The 17,896-nt window shown below is 45.5% G+C and overlaps 1 protein-coding gene across 3 annotated transcripts in view; it reads right to left on the reverse strand.

Annotated features, from left to right (window-relative positions):
* The window catches only part of TLR2 (toll like receptor 2), a 102,102-nt gene extending 90,915 nt beyond the window's left edge, over positions 1–11,187 (reverse strand). The window contains exons 1-2 of one of the 3 annotated variants that reach the window (XM_083755652.1): positions 10,503–11,187; positions 1,646–5,675 (exon numbers count right to left, since the gene is read on the reverse strand). In XM_083755652.1, coding sequence (XP_083611778.1) covers positions 3,336–5,669 — 2,334 coding nt within the window. In that variant the 5' untranslated portion in view covers positions 5,670–5,675; positions 10,503–11,187 and the 3' untranslated portion in view covers positions 1,646–3,335. Of the gene's footprint in view, positions 1–1,645; positions 5,676–8,960; positions 9,069–10,502 lie in introns of those variants that run through there. The other 2 variants (XM_083755653.1, XR_014568064.1) reach the window with 2 other exon arrangements.
* Positions 11,188–17,896: the final 6,709 nt, after the last annotated feature.

Here is a 17,896-nt window from a genome sequence, read left to right on the forward strand (position 1 = left end):
GGTCCTTGTGCAAAGGTGAACTAGCAGAGTCCTCCTGCCACCTTCCCAGAGCCCAGTAAGCAAGACAGTGCTTTCCTTGCCAGTCTCTGGGATGCTTCCAGAAAAGGTGAAAGGAGTTCTTGGAGCATGCCAAAGCCCTCGCATCTCCTTCCCAGAGCTTGGTAAGCAAGGAGAACCCGCTGGGTGCATGGGCAGGGGGCGGGGAGATAAATGGAGAGAGGGGAACAACAGGTTCCCCCTGCTCCCCATTTATTTATTTATTCCCTCCCACCTGCATAAGGTTGCGATCACATATGTGAAGTGAGAGTAAGTTGCGGGTCCACTGTACAGTGGTACCTTAGGTTAAGAACTTAATTCGTTCTGGAGGTCCGTTCTTAACCTGAAACTGTTCTTAACCTGAAGCACCACTTTAGCTAATGGGGCCTCCTCCTACCACCGCACAATTTCTGTTCTCATCCTGAAGCAAAGTTTTTAACCCGAGGTACTATTTCTGGGTTTGTGGAGTCTGTAACTTGAAGCGTCTGTAACTCGAGGTACCACTATGAATGAGACCAAAAGCCAGGTGGAACCCTGGGGCTTATGTTGCCAGCATTATGTACAATCCAAGGTTCACCATTTATAAGTCTCATGGGGTTCAATGGGAGAGATATGTTGGTTTTTTATTTTAAAGGATATCTAGCCCCTGCTAGATTGGATGCCAATTGGACCTGAGAAGGGAGGGCCTTCATAAACTTAGGGTCTCTTAAATGCCTCCCCTTGAAATGAAGGAGGCAGTGATGGCCACCAACTTGGATGACTTTAAAAAGATTAAACACATTCATGGAGATAATGGCTGCAAGCCATGCTTTGCTGTTGGCTCTGCCCCCTCCAGTGGACCTGAGTGAAGCCTGCTCACTCACTGGTCCGCTCGGCTGGCCCCGCCTCCACCAATGCCGCTGATTGGATTATTTGAACCGGGATTTGGCGGGAACCCCCAACGACTGAGACATCAGGGAGGCGGGACAGCACAACCAGCTGGTAAGTCCCACGTGGCTCAGGGGTGTTGCGCACAGTCCCACAAAGGGCTCCCACAATTGGAGGAGTGAGCATTCATTATGGCTGCAACACTCTTCCTCCATGGTTTGATGCTGTGTGCTTCTGAACAACAGTGGCTAGAAACCGAAGGAGGGGAGAGGGCTCTTGGGTTTGAGTCCTCCTGACCAACTTCCTATAGGCATCTGGTTGGCTGTTGAAAGTACAAGAGGGACTAGATATATCTTTGGCCTGATCCAGCAAGCTGTTACGTTCTTATGAATGGGAATAATTATAAACTTTGGCTGGATCTCTCCCACTTTCTTTCCTGCAAGGAGCATGATCGAAAGGATTCATAGTAAAAATCCCAATGGCCACATATGCTATATGCACAACTTCCACCGGCATAAATAGGTCTCAAACTCCCCCAAGAGACATGGAGACTTAAACACTTTTTTTAAAAAAAGTGTGCAAAGGATTGCAGCCTTCATCAATAAACAAGTCATAAGCCTCACCCGTCACTCTTCAGTGGAGCTAAATTAGCATCAATCCAAGGACTTTCATTTAACTGGGTTGTGAATCAGCTTCTGTGGGTATCTGTGCAGTTGAATGATTCATGACCATATAGCCACAATGCGTTTGATAAGAATGTTTTATTACGACGTTACAAAATGCAGGACTCGGCCAGGTACACAAAGACACCAGGTACACAGGAAACTATAATGGCATCAGTCAATGTGTGAAGCAGCATACAGCAAGCTTGAAAGAGCATTCTGACCACGCAGCAAGTGCTTCCTGCCCTTCCAGTGTATAAATAGCAACCTGTACAAATGTGCTCTTACACAGCTGAAAGCACTGAGAGCACTGAGCGGGGCAGTCCCTCTTCGCTATGCATCTCCAGGCAAGGGTGGTGAGAGCTATAAACCACCACCACCTAGTGGGTCGCAGGTTCACCATCCTTGCCTTAGGACAGGCATAGGCAAACTTGGCCCTCCAGATGTTTTTGGGACTACAACTCCCATCATCCCTAGCTAACAGGACCAGTGGTCAGGGATGATGGGAGTTGTAGTCCCAAAACATCTGGAGGGCAGAGTTTGCCTATGCCTGCCTTAGGAGCTTGTGCAGCTTGCTCCCATTGGCTGGTGTCCTGCCTTACATGCAAATATGAGCAGCTGAGGCACAAAAGGGAACACTCCGAAGGAGCAACTGCTGCTGTCCAACCTGGAGAGGCATTAAAGGTAAAGGTAAAGGGACCCCTAACCATTAGGTCCAGTCGTGGCCGATTCTGGGGTTGCGGTGCTCATCTCGCTTTATTAGCCGAGGGAGCCGGCATACAGCTTCCGGGTCATGCAGCCAGCATGACTAAGCTGCTTCTGGTGAACCAGAGCAGTGCACGGAAATGCCGTTTACCTTCCCAACGGAGCAGTACCTATTTATCGACTTGCACTTTGACATGCTTTCAAACTGCTAGGTTGGCAGGAGCAGGGACTGAGCAACGGGAGCTCACCCCATCGCGGGGATTTGAACTGCCAACCTTCTGATCGGCAAGTGGCACTGTGGTTTAACCCACAGCGCCACCTGCATCCCATGGAGAGGCATTATACTTTCCTATTTTTTTGGAAGCAATGTGGAGGCAAAGTTGCATAAGGGGTGTATGCCTTAGGATCCAGCTGTCGTCTTGGGGGTCAGGTGCCGGAATCCTGAGGATTAGGCTGGGTCTGGACTGCCAGTAAGGTGGCCAGGTTAAAGAAATTAAGGGACTAGGACTCCTGCACCTTTAGTAGTTATGAAGAAGAGAGAATTCCATCTTACAGGCAGACTATTACAGCTGCAAGAGTGCTATCCTCTTTTTTTTTTATCTGCTCATCCCAGCTACCAACTGCCTACCCTATTACATGCTTCACATAAGAGTGGAGCACACAGCTCAGACTGAAAGGATCACATACATCAGGGACAAGGAAGAAATTTGATCCAGTTCCCATTTAAAGGCAAACTCATATAATTTGCGCTTTCTGAAACTGTACAGAAATGCAGCCACCCTTCAAAACTCTCTGGATTTTGCAATGCAGTTTTTTTCAACCAAGTATTGCAAATAATGCATGTGCCGAGGTCATGGGCACATAAAAATGCATATACAACACACAAAACAGTTTTGCAGAAATATGCATATGAAGGAAAAATTAGCTGAATTCTCACAAGGACTTTTTTTTTGGTAAAGTGCAAATTGATGTAAAAATGTGGAAAACTTAAAGCTGGTAAAATGAGATGCTGAGAGAAACAGGAAACCACAGATTCTCCCATCCCTTCGTACCCTACAGTCCCTGCTAGGATTTTATTGCCATTTTCAAATTAAACCAAAATATTTGCTGTTGAACTTCATCCCTTGGCCATTCAAGGTAGGTTTTTGTATTCATTAGTTTCCTGAGCTTACAAAACCTTTTGGGGATGGTCTTCTCTGGAATGGGCTCCAGAAGGATCAGAATTGCTGCATCGTTGTTCTCATCAAAAAGCCGGAAGTGAGAGAAATCGAGTTCGTACTTGCACCACTCGCTTTGTACAAAGTGCTCCGACAGCACGAACAGAGTTTTAGAACTCTTCTCAATGGAGTCGATAATGTTGTCCACAATCCATTTGCCAGGCGTAAAATCCCTTTTATGGAGGCAGAGTTTAAATGGGGGATTAGCTTGCTCCAGCTCCTGCACCATGACGTCTTCCACCCATTCAGAGTCCTGCTCGCTGTAGGAAACAAAGGCATCATAGCAGGTTTCTTTCTTGTGGTTTCTCTGGGGCTTGCGTTTCGCTTGAAGCCACGCCCAGGTCATTTGCATATACCAGATGGCATGAAGCTTGTGGCAAAGAACGGCCGCCGCCACCACGACCAACAGCATCAGGATGCAGATTAAGGACACCATCAAAGTCAGGTGGCAGTCAGAGGGCCGAAACTGAACAGCTCCCACTCGCTTCCCTCTTACATGCTCCGGAGAGTCACAGATGTAGTTTTCTGGCCACGCAACAAAGACATTAGATGGTCCTTGTTGTGACTGCGTGAAGGATACAAATTCACACGAGCAGCGGAAACTGTTGTAACGCGCATCCAGTTTCTCGATTTTTGCAAATTTGACAAGTTGCTGCTCATTGAAGTCGAATATTTGGTTTCGTCTAATATTTATGATTCTAGCACTAGGAATTGAGGCAGCATCCGGTAGGGTTGTCAATCTGTTGTCTTTGATGTAAAGCTCCTGCAGGTCAGGCAGGCTCAGTCTGAAGTCTTTGAGGTTATTATGGCTAACATCCAGTACTTCGAGACTTCGAGGAATGCAGTTTGTGAGCATGTTTAATTTACAGCCAGATATATTTAAAAATTTCAGACTTCTGGGCCAAACACACGAGGCTGGCATTGCTTCAAAGTTATTTTGACTTATATCCAAGTTAATAAGATGCCGTCTAAGAGCTACGCTTTCTGCTACTACTGAAATCTGCTTCAAAGAATTCCGACTGACATTTAAAGTTTGTAATCTAGGCCAGGCATCCGCACACAATGATTTTTTCAAATACGGATCTAGCAACAAATTCCCACTGAAATCAAGATACAGGAGGGAATAGAAGTGCCTTGCAAGATCACAGGGCACTAGATAAACAAATGCATTTTCAAGTGTAAGTCTGGTTAAGTTTGTTACAAGAGGCGTCACAGAAGAAAGATCTGAAAAGGAATAAAACTTGGTAATTGTCAAATTTCTGACTGTTATCACTTTCAGGGAAGTTGGAGCATCTTGAAGACCATAAAACTGCCCAGTACCTTCAAACTTGCAATCTACTATCTCTATCTCTTGCATTTGTTTCATATGGGCAAATATGGGTACAATCTGAATGACAGACATATCCGAAAGTTCAACATTTCTAAGGATAACTTTCTGCACAGCTGTAAGAAGCACTGGATCAGAATAGGGAATGGGCGGCATATCAAGGATTTGTATATTTCTCAGTTCAAGACACACCACAGAATCTGTAACATCATATATAATTGCAGCTAAAGTGGCATCGGGGGGAATATTCAACATAATGTGATTTATCAACTTAATTGATTTCAGAGTTCCTGCTACATATTGTTTGAGGTTGTGTCCTTCAATTTCCAGTTCTTCAAGAGTTGAAATTCCTTCCAAGTCATGTGTCTGTAAAGCAGAGAAGTTGTCATTTCCAAAGTACAGGTATCTCAGTTTTGGCAATTCAGAAAACAGTGGAGCTTCCCCAAGAACCTGGTAGCAGTTACCTATTAGGTTCAACTTCTGTAAGGAAGAAAGGGGCCTGAACCAAGAAGGAGACAAGTGAGACAGTTTGTTCTTTGATAAATCCAAGTATTCCAGCTTTACAAGGGAGCGGAAGGCCTTCTCATCAATTGTCCGAATTTGGTTAGATTGGAGCAAAAGAGTTTTCAGATTGATGGCAAACTTCAGGTCCTCTTCCCTGATGTGCTCTATACTGTTGGAGGTTAAATCCAGCTTCACAATATCATCTTCTAGCCCCGAAGGAACTGCACGTAAAGCCCTTGAAGAATAGTTGCAGAAGTGAGTGGCATCGCAAATTGGGCTGATAGGTTGGGCAGAGAGACTCACAGCTCCAACAGCAGAGATGAACCACAGGCAGCAGACTTGCTCAAACATGACTGTCTAAATGGTGGTGGTGGCGGAGGGGTGAAAAAGGAAGAAAGAAACAGAATTGTGTGAATTTGTTTTTAATTCACTATTAAAATAATTTAATCACACAGTTAGTATTTTAACAACTTTTTATACAAACTGCTATAAGAAAGTTCACTGATAGAGGCTTGACAAGAGGACCAATCAGGTGGTTGCCCCTGGCCCCTAATATACAGACACCTTTAGGCACCAAGCAAAAACATTCCTTTTTAACCAGGCCTTTGGTTAATCTGATTTACATTCCATGCCCTTTTTGGGGGGGGGGGCTATTGGGTTGTTGCTTTTATTTTTATTAGTTATTTTGTGGTTTTATATCTTGATTTTATTCTGTGAATCACCCTGAGACCCCTGGATATAGGGTGGTATATAAATTCAATAATAATAATAATAATAATAATAATAATAATAATATCAAGTGTGGCCTTCAACAAAGCTTTACTCATGAGTAGACCCAAAGAAATTAGTGACCCTAACTTAATGCCCATCCATTTCAAACTGAGTCAAATTTAGTTGAACCACAGGCTGTTTGGGGGGAATCGCTTCTATGAGTATTTGCCAAAGCTGTTCCCATGGGCACTGCCACCTTGGAAGGTATCCTGCAGACAGGCAGTAAATCCAAAATGGCCATTCCAGATGTTTGGCAGCATCAGTTGCACTACATGGGCCATAGCTGTCCTATGCTACTATCTGATTGTCATTTTGGTGCTCATAAACTAAACTTTAGCACAGGACAGCTATTGTCCATGTAAACAGTGCTTTAGTCTACACGGGCCAACTCTCATTCTCATAATTGTTGTAAAGCGAGACAAGCCATCTTTTTACAGACGGGGGAACCAAAGGAATCAACTGAAGGCTGCTCAACAAGTTGAGGGCTTGAGATAAATTTGAGCTCTGGTCTCTTGAAGACCAAACCAAACAGCAGTAATTTCTGAGCCGTTTTGAAGCAGCCAAACTTTCTTCCTTCACTTTTGGTTCAGTTGGCTGCCCTCCCAGCAGCTTTTGCTTGGCTGGATCTTGTGCCAACAGAAGGGAAAGTCCCAAAACTTCCCCCCTCCCACCAGTGCCTGCACTTTCATATTCATGCAAGAAAGGCTGGTGACCTCGATTCATTCCAGATGCTTTTGCTGGGAATGTCCCAGGCACATTTATAACATAAACAACTGCACAAACCTGAAAAAGCCTTGTCTCTCTCCCCCCCCCCTCCATCTGCTATTGTCAAGTAGCAATTTAGAAACAACAAGCATTAGTTGGCAATGGGAAACTTACAGGCTGTTACACACTTGCACCCAAGTTAATTGATCCACAGCACAATCCTAAACGTATCTACTCATTAGTAGGTCCTGCTGAATTCAGTAGGGTTTGCTCTCGGGTAAATGGGGTTAGGACTGCAGCCTTAGCATTTTAGCAGATTATGGGCAAACAACAAATGCAAATGAAGTAGCTTCTCCAAACACTGGGTTCTGAAAAACCGCTCACCTTCTCAGGGAGGTGGAGTTACAGGCTGGCCACGAACACTCCCTGTGTACAGCAGGGGGCGTAGCGATGCTGACCATGTCATTGGGAGTCCTCGTCGCGTCACGCCCCACAGCTGACCAATATGGTCAACTGGGCGGTGTGGCTTACATGATTTAAACATCTGTGTGGCTGGGGGCTCAGTCTGCTTTTCTCCTGCGTCAGATCTCCCGCCCTCCTGCCCTATTTCCATGCGTTCGCCATCTTGGGCTTGCTATGGACTACGGTTAGTTGCCTGTTGAAGGGGCCAGGTAGGAATTTCCCCACTAGGCAAACTGGCACCAGCAATGTGGTTTTCACCTGCCTTGTAGCAATCATCACAACTTTGTAAGGTTTGGCAGTTAGGCATTGGTAAACCTGGTTTATGGGAGGGGAGGTTGTGGCCTTCACCTGCACCTCCTCTTTATGGGTATTCTGTTAAAGGGATCCGGGGGTGTGGATCCTGCCCGAAGCCTGGGTAAGGGTTAGAGCCATGCCACAACCCTATCGGTGACCCTGGGGGAGCTCGCAGTTTATGTACGTCAACAGGGCTTCCCCTACTGGTGGTTGACCCTTATGAGACTACCTGCATGATGGGCAGGAGTCAGATACAGTCGGTTTAGTTCCATTGCCTAAGTCAGGGGTAGGCAACCTAAGGTCCGCAGACCGGATGCAGCCCAATCGCCTTCTCAATCCAGCCCATGGACGGTCCAGGAATCAGCGTGTTTTTACATGAGTAGAATGTGTGCTTTTATTTAAAATGCACCTCTGGGTTATTTGTGCGGCATAGGAATTCATTCATTCCCCCCCCCAAAAAAATATAGTCCGGCCCACCACATGGTCTGAGGGACGGTGGACTGCCCCATGGCTGGAAAAGGTTGCTGATCCCTGGCCTAAGCTAATACTGCTCACATCTGTAACCAATAAAGCTGTGGCCTTATTTATCCCATTAACCCAAAATATTGGTGTCCCTGTGTTTCATTATCTAAGAAATGGGTGGGGCTTGCCATGCAACACAGGATGGGCTCTGTCTGACACACTCAAGAAGACACAATGCATTCCGGGGGCTGACTGAGAAATGAGGAGATCACCTACAGCAGTTTATATGCAAGGTGGTGCCAACCTTGGTGAACAAAGCAGAAAGGAGTGCACCTGACAAAAGAATGACCTCCTCACACCAGGCCACACTATTTGTCCATCTGTGCCAACCTTCCAGTTGTTTTGGATTTCAATTCCCATCAGTCCCAGACAGCAGGCTGGCTGGAGATGATTGGAGTTGTAGTCCACATAGGTAAAGGTAAAGGGACCCCTGACCATTAGGTCCAGTCGTGACCGACTCTGGGGTTGCGGCGCTCATCTCGCTTTATTGGTGGAGGGAGCCAGTGTACAGCTTCTGGGTCATGTGACCAGCATGACTAAGCCACTTCTGGTGAACCAGAGCAGCGCACGGAAATGCCGATTACCTTCCCGCTGGAGCGGTACCTATTTATCTACTTGCACTTTGACATGCTTTCGAACTGCTAGGTTGGCAGGAGCAGGGACCGAACAAAAGGAGCTCACCCCGTTGCGGGGATTTGAGCCGCCAACCTTCTGATCAGAAAGTCCTAGGCTCTCTGGTTTAACCCACAGCGCCACCCACGTCCCTGTAGTCCACATACACACATGTAATAAAGTAGGAGAGAAAGCATGCTGGCTGGGGCTGATGGGGCTTCTAGTCCAAAACACAGCTGGATGGCAACCAGTTGGAAAAGGCTGGTCTCCTCTTACCAGCAGTGGCTGCCAGGCAGCTTTCCTCACCACCTGCTACCCAATCCTTTGAACTGGGGATTCCAGCTGAAGCTGGGACTCTGTGGAAGGAGAAGACAGTGGGCAGATGGGGGTGTGTGTGCCAGCAACCCCTCCTTTTGCATGTTGTGCCCTAGCCCTGCTTTCCACATGATCATTTGTCACCACTGCATATAGTTTACTCGCAACCAGTGTACATTGTGAAAGGATGTAGTGTGACTGATATGCCACTAACTGTAAGGGGCTGTGCCATAGCTGTCCATCAGTTGCCAGTGACATTTCACAGCCACTGGGTTTATTTCATCAGTGAGGTTCACTAGGACTGGTGCCCCTATTTAGAATTCTATCAGGTGTAGAATAAAACAGAAAATAAAATCACAGACGCAGTACCAGCGCTGGAAAATTAAACTTATGTTCCTTCATAATCCTTGCGGCAGAAAACATATCAATGAACATGCATCCATGACCAACGAAGGGGAGGGAAATAAGTCCTATGGATTTTCTGTGCTGACAAGGGTTAGGTGTGTGAAAGAAATCTTAAACACCTGTTTTCTAATCTCCAATACATAAACACCAGGAGGATGGGCTATGCAGGCATCTTTGAAATAGCAAGGCAGAATAGTGTACTGAGCAAGAAACATACTTGAGTGGCCATGTAAAATCTTCTCTTGAACTTCAAAAGCCATGCAAGAACCATGCTTTTGATCCATGCAAGAGTGACTCTGCCCAGAACTAAAGCTGTGGAGCAAAACTAAACTACACTAGTTACTATTCCTTTTTGTAACAGATTGCTACACACAGGCTTGTTAAGTGGTAAACCAGAAGGAAATCTGCTACCTGAATAGTTCAAACCAAATGGTGCTTCCACAGTGGGGCTGTTGGGGGGCAGGGGGTGGGGGGCAGGGGCATCCTTTGAAGCTACACGGCACCTCCATGCCTGGTGTGGGCAACTGCAGGCTGAATGAGCAATGGCAGTGGATTGCATATGAGAAGGTGCATTGGAGGAAAGCCAGTGGCAAGATCCCACTGGTGCTTACTTCATGCATGGCAAGCTATATCTAAAACTTGGGAAGTCCTTATGACCATTTTTTCACACACAAATACCTGTGGATCGTTTCACTTTCAGACCTATTTGTAAACGTGTGATTAAAGTGGGAGAGAGAGCGGGAAAGGGCTTTCAAATGAGCATTGCCATGCAATGCATGTCAAAGATAATGCAGCTGCTTTTGCATCCCCATTACAGAGGGAAGGAAAGTGGAAAAACAAAAATTAAGCAGCGCAGCACGTTTCCTCAGAAACAAACTCCATGAACTTTTTTTCCAGCGTAAACATGGAAAGAACTGCCCTGTCCGCAGCAGCGCAACCATCTGCTTAAGCTGCAATCCTATACTTTTTACCTAGGAGTAAATGCCATGGAAGTCAGCGGGACGGACTTGTGAGCAGGAGGGTGTGGGCTTGCTTCGAAAGAGTCGAGCCGCAGCAAGAAGAAAACACATAAAAACACTAGAAAAACACAATACCCACCGGCAGCGCGTGCAGAGTCTCTTCCAAGGGGTTGGAGCTCCTCAGGTGCGCAAAATCCGTTTCGTCCTGCAAGAGTAATAGGCGCCTCTTCGACGCGCTCCCGGCTCCTTCCGCCGCCTCTCCGCGACTGGAATTCCCGGAGGGGAAGTGCCTGGCGGGCCTCCGAGGGTTTGCCTTGCCGACGCGGGGGAGGACGAAGCCAGAAGGGGAGGAGCGCGGCGGGCGGGCGGGCAGCGGGCGATTCGCCGGCGGGGGACGATCCGGTGCAGACGTTGCCACCAGGCTTCAGGTGCCGGAGTCGCCCCGGGGGCGGGGGCGAACAGACGCCCCCGGGCCCTGAAGCGCGAGACCTCCCGGCGGGCGGAGGGACCCTCCGGCCTTTCCCCGCTGCTGAGTTAGCCGGAGGCCACCGCGCGGGCCGCTCGCCTCCGGAGTCGCTTGTGGCGGGCTTCTTACCCCGGGGCAGTAAGCCCGTTACTTCCGCAGCACAGGGAGTGGCAGCACCGGGAGCACATAGTGCAGAAGGGAAGCTTGAAGTTTCTGGGCGTGAGGGGCGACGAAGGGGGATGAGGGCTGCTCTCACGTGAACGCACCATATTAAATGAACTTATATTGAAGGCAGCCTTAGGTCTCAGCAGCCGCACCATACATTTAAAGCCTCTGGCTTACCCAAAGAATCCTGGGAAATGTAGAATCATAGAATCTTAGCGCTGGAAGGAGCTCAAGGACTACTCCAGTCCAACCCCCTGCAATACAGGAATCTCAAGCCTACTTTGTTAAGAGTGCTCTGGGGAGGCTGAACTACAATTCCCAGGATCCTTTGGGGAGAGCTGGGTGCTTTACATGCACGCTTTGGTTATGGGTTTCTAGGTCTTGATGGAGGAAGTGCTGCCCCAAACACTTTACTGCCTAAAATGGAGCCCACCTCGTGCATCCCTCACCCACCCAGCACATTAAAAAGAGTTAGGATCCCTCCAGACTGGAGCAGAGTTCTTGGTGGGATGGGGGTGGGGATATATTTTTTGATATGTTATTGACACAACAATAATGCATTAGTGGCCATTGACATATCAATCAGCTTGATCAGTTCTGCAAATTTTGCCCATCTACAAGGGAACACTTGTGCTATAGCACAACCAAAGCAGAACATAAACAGCGACACAAGACACAACATTTGCAGTATGAAAAGTTAACAGGAATTCAGCAGGAAGTTACAGGGCAAGCGATGATAAAAAAACAGCATCCTGCTTTGAGGACGGAGTTCTGTTCCCTTTCCTGGTGTGGCATGTAGAACAGGGAGAGGTGTCATCTTGTCCTTTGCCTCAGGCAGCAAAATGTCTTGGACCAGTCCTGGACAGCAAGCCTGGAAGGTGGAGAGCTGCTCAAGACATGAAGAATCTTTGCCTACTTCTCCAGTGAATTTTTACACCTTTTTTTAAAAAAAAGGGCGACCATTTTAAGTTGATCTCATCAGTCACTTTTAACCATGATTACTAGGTTCCTCCTCCACTGCTCTTGAATACCAGTTACTGGGAATCGCAGGTGGGGAGAGTGCTCTTGCACTCAGGTCCTGTGTGTGGGCTCCCCATTGGGACATCTGGCAGACCCTAGGAGACAACAGTCACTGGCTGTTCACTTCAACTGCACTTGACATGTTCAGCAAAGGAGAACATCCAGTCCTCCAGTCTTTAGTTGGAAGCAAATATTGGACATTTTCCAGCCAATTCAAGGAAAGCTTTTACCATTGGAACAGGCACATCGTCCGTTGCCTGGAGCTGGTTGACCAGGGAGTTCTTTTTAAGAGCCTAAAAGTCCCCTTCTCTTAAATCCGTACAACAGGAGCAAATTGTGTTTAATAGTTCTCACCTACAGGTGCCCCTCTGCTAGCTGTTGTTTTTATGTTATTTTCAGCAAAGCCAGTGCACAGAGAAGCAAGCCACTTTGTATGTTCTCCTGCAATACTGAAGTCATCTAAAGAATTTTGTAGTGTCAGCAAACCTATACAACAGGTTCAGTAGAACAACACAGGAATCCAAGTAAACGAGGACACAAGAGATCAGCAGCATGCCCTTTAGATCACAGGGGTCAGCAGTGTGGAACCCAGAGGCAACAGTAGGCCCCCAGTACTTCTTCCCTAGAAATCCACCGTGTATGAGAGATTTCACTTCATGCTCAGTACCTGTTTGTACTGGCTCAGCCTCTTCTAGACTGAACACCTATCAAACATGTTCACATCTTTAAAGAGAAGAGGCATTCACCTTTTCTGAATGCCAGGACACGTGTACACCATCTGTTCTGAACAAGAGTGAAGGTGCAAAGCAAGTGATGCAGGTGTGTGTTTCCCACACTGATGGGGTGCATGACTACATCATTTTCTGGTTCTGTCTCCCTTTCTGTTCTTTCAGATATGGGAGCCATTTTGTGACTGCTGCCTGTGGCATATTCTCAAAACTGAAAGGTGCCTACAAAAAATCTGGCAACCTCTGATTCAGAAATTATGCAACAGCTTTTTAAAAAAAACCTTTGTTTTACTTCCTCATGGACGGTGTTCTTCAGGCTCTCCCATCATGTTCATGCCTGTGGTTTCCTGTTAGTGTCATCAGTGGCTAAGTTAAATATATCCGTCTCATCAGCAGATTATCGGTCCCATGCAAGCCCTGATCTTCTGCCAAGGGCTTCTTCTTTCCCCCGCACTGTATGATGCAAGTGGTATTGGCTGGACAATGCACCTGTCAAGCAGACACCACACGAAGCTTTCAACCACAAGTCCCCAAAATGGAAGGGCAAGCAAAAGTGGTAGCAGAAGCAACTGCTCTCATTGGAAGACAATAAACAGCAGAAATAACACCAGCGCCAGCACCACACTGCCCATCATAATAAAACATCAAACATTAAAAAACCTCCTGATACAGGGCTGCCTTCAGATATTTTCTAAATGTTGTATAGTTATTTATCTATGACAGCTGATGGGAGGGTGCCACCACTGAGAAGTCCCTCTGCCTAGTTCCCTGTAACTTTACTCTCACAATGAGGAAACCTTAGTGTCCAGCCTGAATGATGGGGGTGGAGATGCTCCCTTCAGGTTATTGTTATTATAGTATTTATTTATATCCCACTTTTCCCCTGAAAGAGATGCAAGGCAGCTTACATATAAAATGAGAACAGCTAAAAAGTTGTTTTAATCAGACACTGATAGAATTAAAACTATATATATCTACTGTATATATCTTTATTGATATTGATAGGCATGCAGTGGAGCCTGCATGGATCAGAATTTTCTTTCTCCTAGATGGGCTACCTTCCCAGGTTGATGAGTCCCATCAGCACCCCACCCCACCCCACCCCTACAGCATTTGCAGAAACCGCCTTCTTGACTGTTGAAACCACCATTCGTCTTGTCTACTCAATCTGCCAGAGCAGGCAGGGGAAGCCTGCAGGCTATGGCTAGTTCACAAACAGGATCACATCTAAAGTTTTTTTTGTGTTTTGTTAGCACATCTCAAACCCAAACCCAACGTGTTCAAAACTAGTCTTGTTAAAGGCCATTCTTCAGTTCTGAAGCAATTTGCGCCATTTCTGAATATGCAAATACAGATCCCAATTTACTCTTGTTCTCAGACACACCCAGAGCCCATCAGCCCACCCATTTCCCTCTCCATTCCATGGAAGGAATTGTATTTTTCTTCTAGCTAGTATATGGTTATTCATCTGGCAGTAAGCTGCTCAGCTGCTAAATGCCTTTACTAAGTTTATGTTTTTCTCTGCCAAATTCTTCCTTGGAATTTCCAAGCAGAATTTCCAAGTGGAATGCCAGTGTGAAACAACTGTGCTTGTGAAGGGTCAAGTGTTTAGATTGGCCTAAAAGTCTTACGATCTCCTTCATTCACCCACACCGTTTCAGCTCTCAAGGAAAGTCCCAGGATTTTATAAGTGCTAGTGAAATAGTTGTAATTGTATTTATATGTATCCAGGGCTGGATTTAGGTTTGATGAGGCACAAGCTACTGAAGGTAATGGGGCCCTTTATATGTCCAGCTGTCCTTTGTCAACAACAAATTGTCACTGTTTTTCATGTTGAATATATGCTATATGGTAATTTATGGACCTAATAGGTATCTAAAGTCATTTCCACATAACAAATAGGAGCCAAGACAACACAAAACACTGTTGCTGTATGCAGGTTTTATCTTATGTGTTTTTTATCTTATATTTTGGAAATGTACATCCAGATTTTTTTCTTTAATTTTTTTGGGGGCCCCCAAGAGAGTGGGGCCCTAAGCTATAGCTTGTTTAGCTTATATGTACGGTAAATCCAGCACTGTGTGTATCCTCTTTAATGTTTGCTAAAGAAAACACTTGTTAAATTCTATGTAAACCTCGTTTGGAAAACCACTTCTGTGAGATACTATGTATGTAAAATAAAAACCGTCATCATTTCAAAATAGACTTTTGTCTAAAACAGGTAGGTAAACAGCAATGGGCAGAGCCATGGATATAAGATTGATGGCATTGGGCTCCCAGTTCTCACCATTCCTGACCATTGGTCATACTGGCTGGGGCTGATGGGGAGTCCACAAATATTTGAAAGGCTACAGGTTTCACTCTTCTAAGCAAGAGATATTGTCTCCTGGAATACGTCCCTCAAATTTAGGAGTACACACTAGCTGGCAGGGAAAATAATTGATATGCCACAAATTAAGCAAGGGGGTCTTTAGGTAAAGGTACCCCTGACAGTTTAGTCACAGACGACTCTGGGGTTGTGGTGCTCATCTCACTCTATAGGCTGAGGGAGCCAGCGTTTGTCCACAGACAGCTTCTGGGTCATGTGGCCAGCATGACTAAACCACTTCTGGCGAACCAGAGCAGCGCACGACAATACCATTGACCTTCCCGCCAGAGCGGTACCTATTTATCTACTTGCACTTTGACGTGCTTTCGAACTGCTAGGTGGACAGGAGCAGGGACCGAGCAACGGGAACTCACCCTGTCGTGGGGATTCGAATCGCCGACCTTCTGATCGGCAAGCCCTAGGCTCTGTGGTTTAGACCACATGCGTCCCTTTTAGGGGGTCTTTAGGATAGAGCAAACAGCTGAAAGTATTTTTAATTGACACATGCTTTGCTGTTACTTCCCCTGAAGTGCACAAAACAGACATGTATTCATTCAGCTGTGGGAATTTCTTCTTAAAATAGGCTAGCTTATGTTACGTCTATAAAGCACAGAGATTGCAACAACAAACTATTAAATGAATTATTGCTGTGGAATGTAGAATGACAATGAAGAGATGTCACCAGTTTCGTTCATTCTCATGATCTGGTGGGAGCCAGAGTGCAGTTTTGGGTTTTCGCATTTTTTATGCCAACTTGCTGTTTTATAGCCTTAACAAGTTTCCACATGTGTAAAATACAGTAAAAGTAACCATGCAAGAACAGATTATTTTGCACATTTTGATTCTGTGGAGACTGCAAAACTTTTGTCAGAGAGACCAGTTTCCAGGTAAGGTATTTTCTACAAATACGATTTATGTTTTAATCTATTACCCAGTTCTAAGAAGCTATGCTTTAACTTCCTGCTATTGGCAGTAGCAATCCCCCCCCCCCCCCCACAATATACTTTTGCTCATAATTGAGATTCTTCTTTCTAGGACTGTAAACAGAAGAACTTCTGTAATCAATTAATTTCCTGTATGTTTGTTCTGGGCATGAATGATGACTGAATCTAACACCCTTTCCCCTCCTTTGTAAATACAGTTGAGAGAAACATGGTGTGGCACACTATTTCACCATTTTAACCCATTCCTCCTCAAGGAGCTCAAAGTGAAATGAAGCATCCCCTTTCCATGCTCACATGTGGGGTAAAGGTTAGGCTGTGAGACTATGTCTGTGCCCAGCGTCGCCCAGTGAGCTTCATGGCTGATTGGGGTCTGGAGCAGGTCTCCTTGGTGCAAGTTGGACACTAAGCATTGTACTACTCCAGCTCTTTTCTGTATATGAGCAACTTAGAAAGAGCCTCTGTTAACTCAGAACAAATGGTTTTCCTTAACCTATCACTTACAATAGGCCATATTTCAGATGTAAAAAGGTGGGGGAGATAATATTCATGGGTAAAGAGCTTTGCTTACCATTTTTGTGTGGCTATAGGTTATAGCCAATGTGTCATATGTTCAATATGGTGGAACAGAACTTCAGTTTCCTATCCCTCCCCACACCCTTAATCTGCTCCAGCATGTATGGAAGGCTGGAGAGGACAGGAGAGAAAAAGGAAGTTTTGCTGCAAAGTCCATTGTTACACCTAAGCTTATCTCCACCTTGTTGAACAGACTAGCTGCATCACTTGGTGCAAACCGATGTGCATTCTCTTCCGCAGCTCTGAGTCACTATGCATGACAACCAACATTAGACTGGCCAATATAGAGGAACAGAAACTTTGAAATCTACTGAAGCATACCCGTCCCATCTGCCTTGATGATCACTTTTAAAAATTGCTCTTTTACTTCCTTGCTAGACACGTCTTAAGGAGCTTTAAAACCATCTGATTCATTGAGAGTTACTAAGAGTGGTCAACTATATGGAAATAATACATTAACTATAGAGAGTCTGTGTTTGTGGGTTTTTGTTTTGCTTTATAGAAGGTCTAGAAGAGGAGTGAGGAACCTCTGTGAAGGCAGAGGTTTAGTGCCACGACACTAAAGACCCAATTCTTACATCGTGTGGAATTGACCTTCCCTGTAGAGCCCAGTGATCATTTGGATATATAAGAGGTGAGGTATAGGTACGCAACACTGTTTTCCCTCAATGCAGTTCCCAAATGCAGTTCAGGCAAGGAGGACAGATGCAGAACCAGGCCTGTAAATATGGAACATTCTGTAAATAAATGTATTCAAGTTCCCATTAGCGTCACTTGCAAACTTTAGTTCCTGCATAACGACATTGTTTCTAGAAAAAGAAAGCTAAAGTGTGGGGTTTGGGAAGGGGTTGCAGTCTGTGTTTTGGGAAATGACAGCAGGCTTCCTGTTTCCACAGAGGCAAGTGTGGATGTGTTAAGAAGCCACTTCTGCTTCAGCTACAAATTTCAATGACAAAACAGAACCAGTTTGTGGTTCCATATTATCTCAAATATCTAGAATTACCTTTGTTATATAAAAAAGTTATCACTTAAATAATAAAAAGGAGCAGAAATACAATATTCAGGAAAATCTGGTATATAAGTGTAGTTTTAACAGATTTTAAAGCAAAAAGGGAAAACTTCCATTTCAAATATACAACTGGACCATCAGTACTATTTACCTAAAACTAGGACACTAGTGAGCAGCTTCCTCTAATTTCCTTTACTTGGGACTTCTTGACTTGCATGATTGCTTTACCCCATATGTGCCTACTCAACCATATTTTATTA

The sequence above is a fragment of the Podarcis gaigeae genome (assembly GCF_964106915.1).
Source record: "Podarcis gaigeae genome assembly, chromosome: 9".
NCBI lineage: Eukaryota > Metazoa > Chordata > Lepidosauria > Squamata > Lacertidae > Podarcis > Podarcis gaigeae.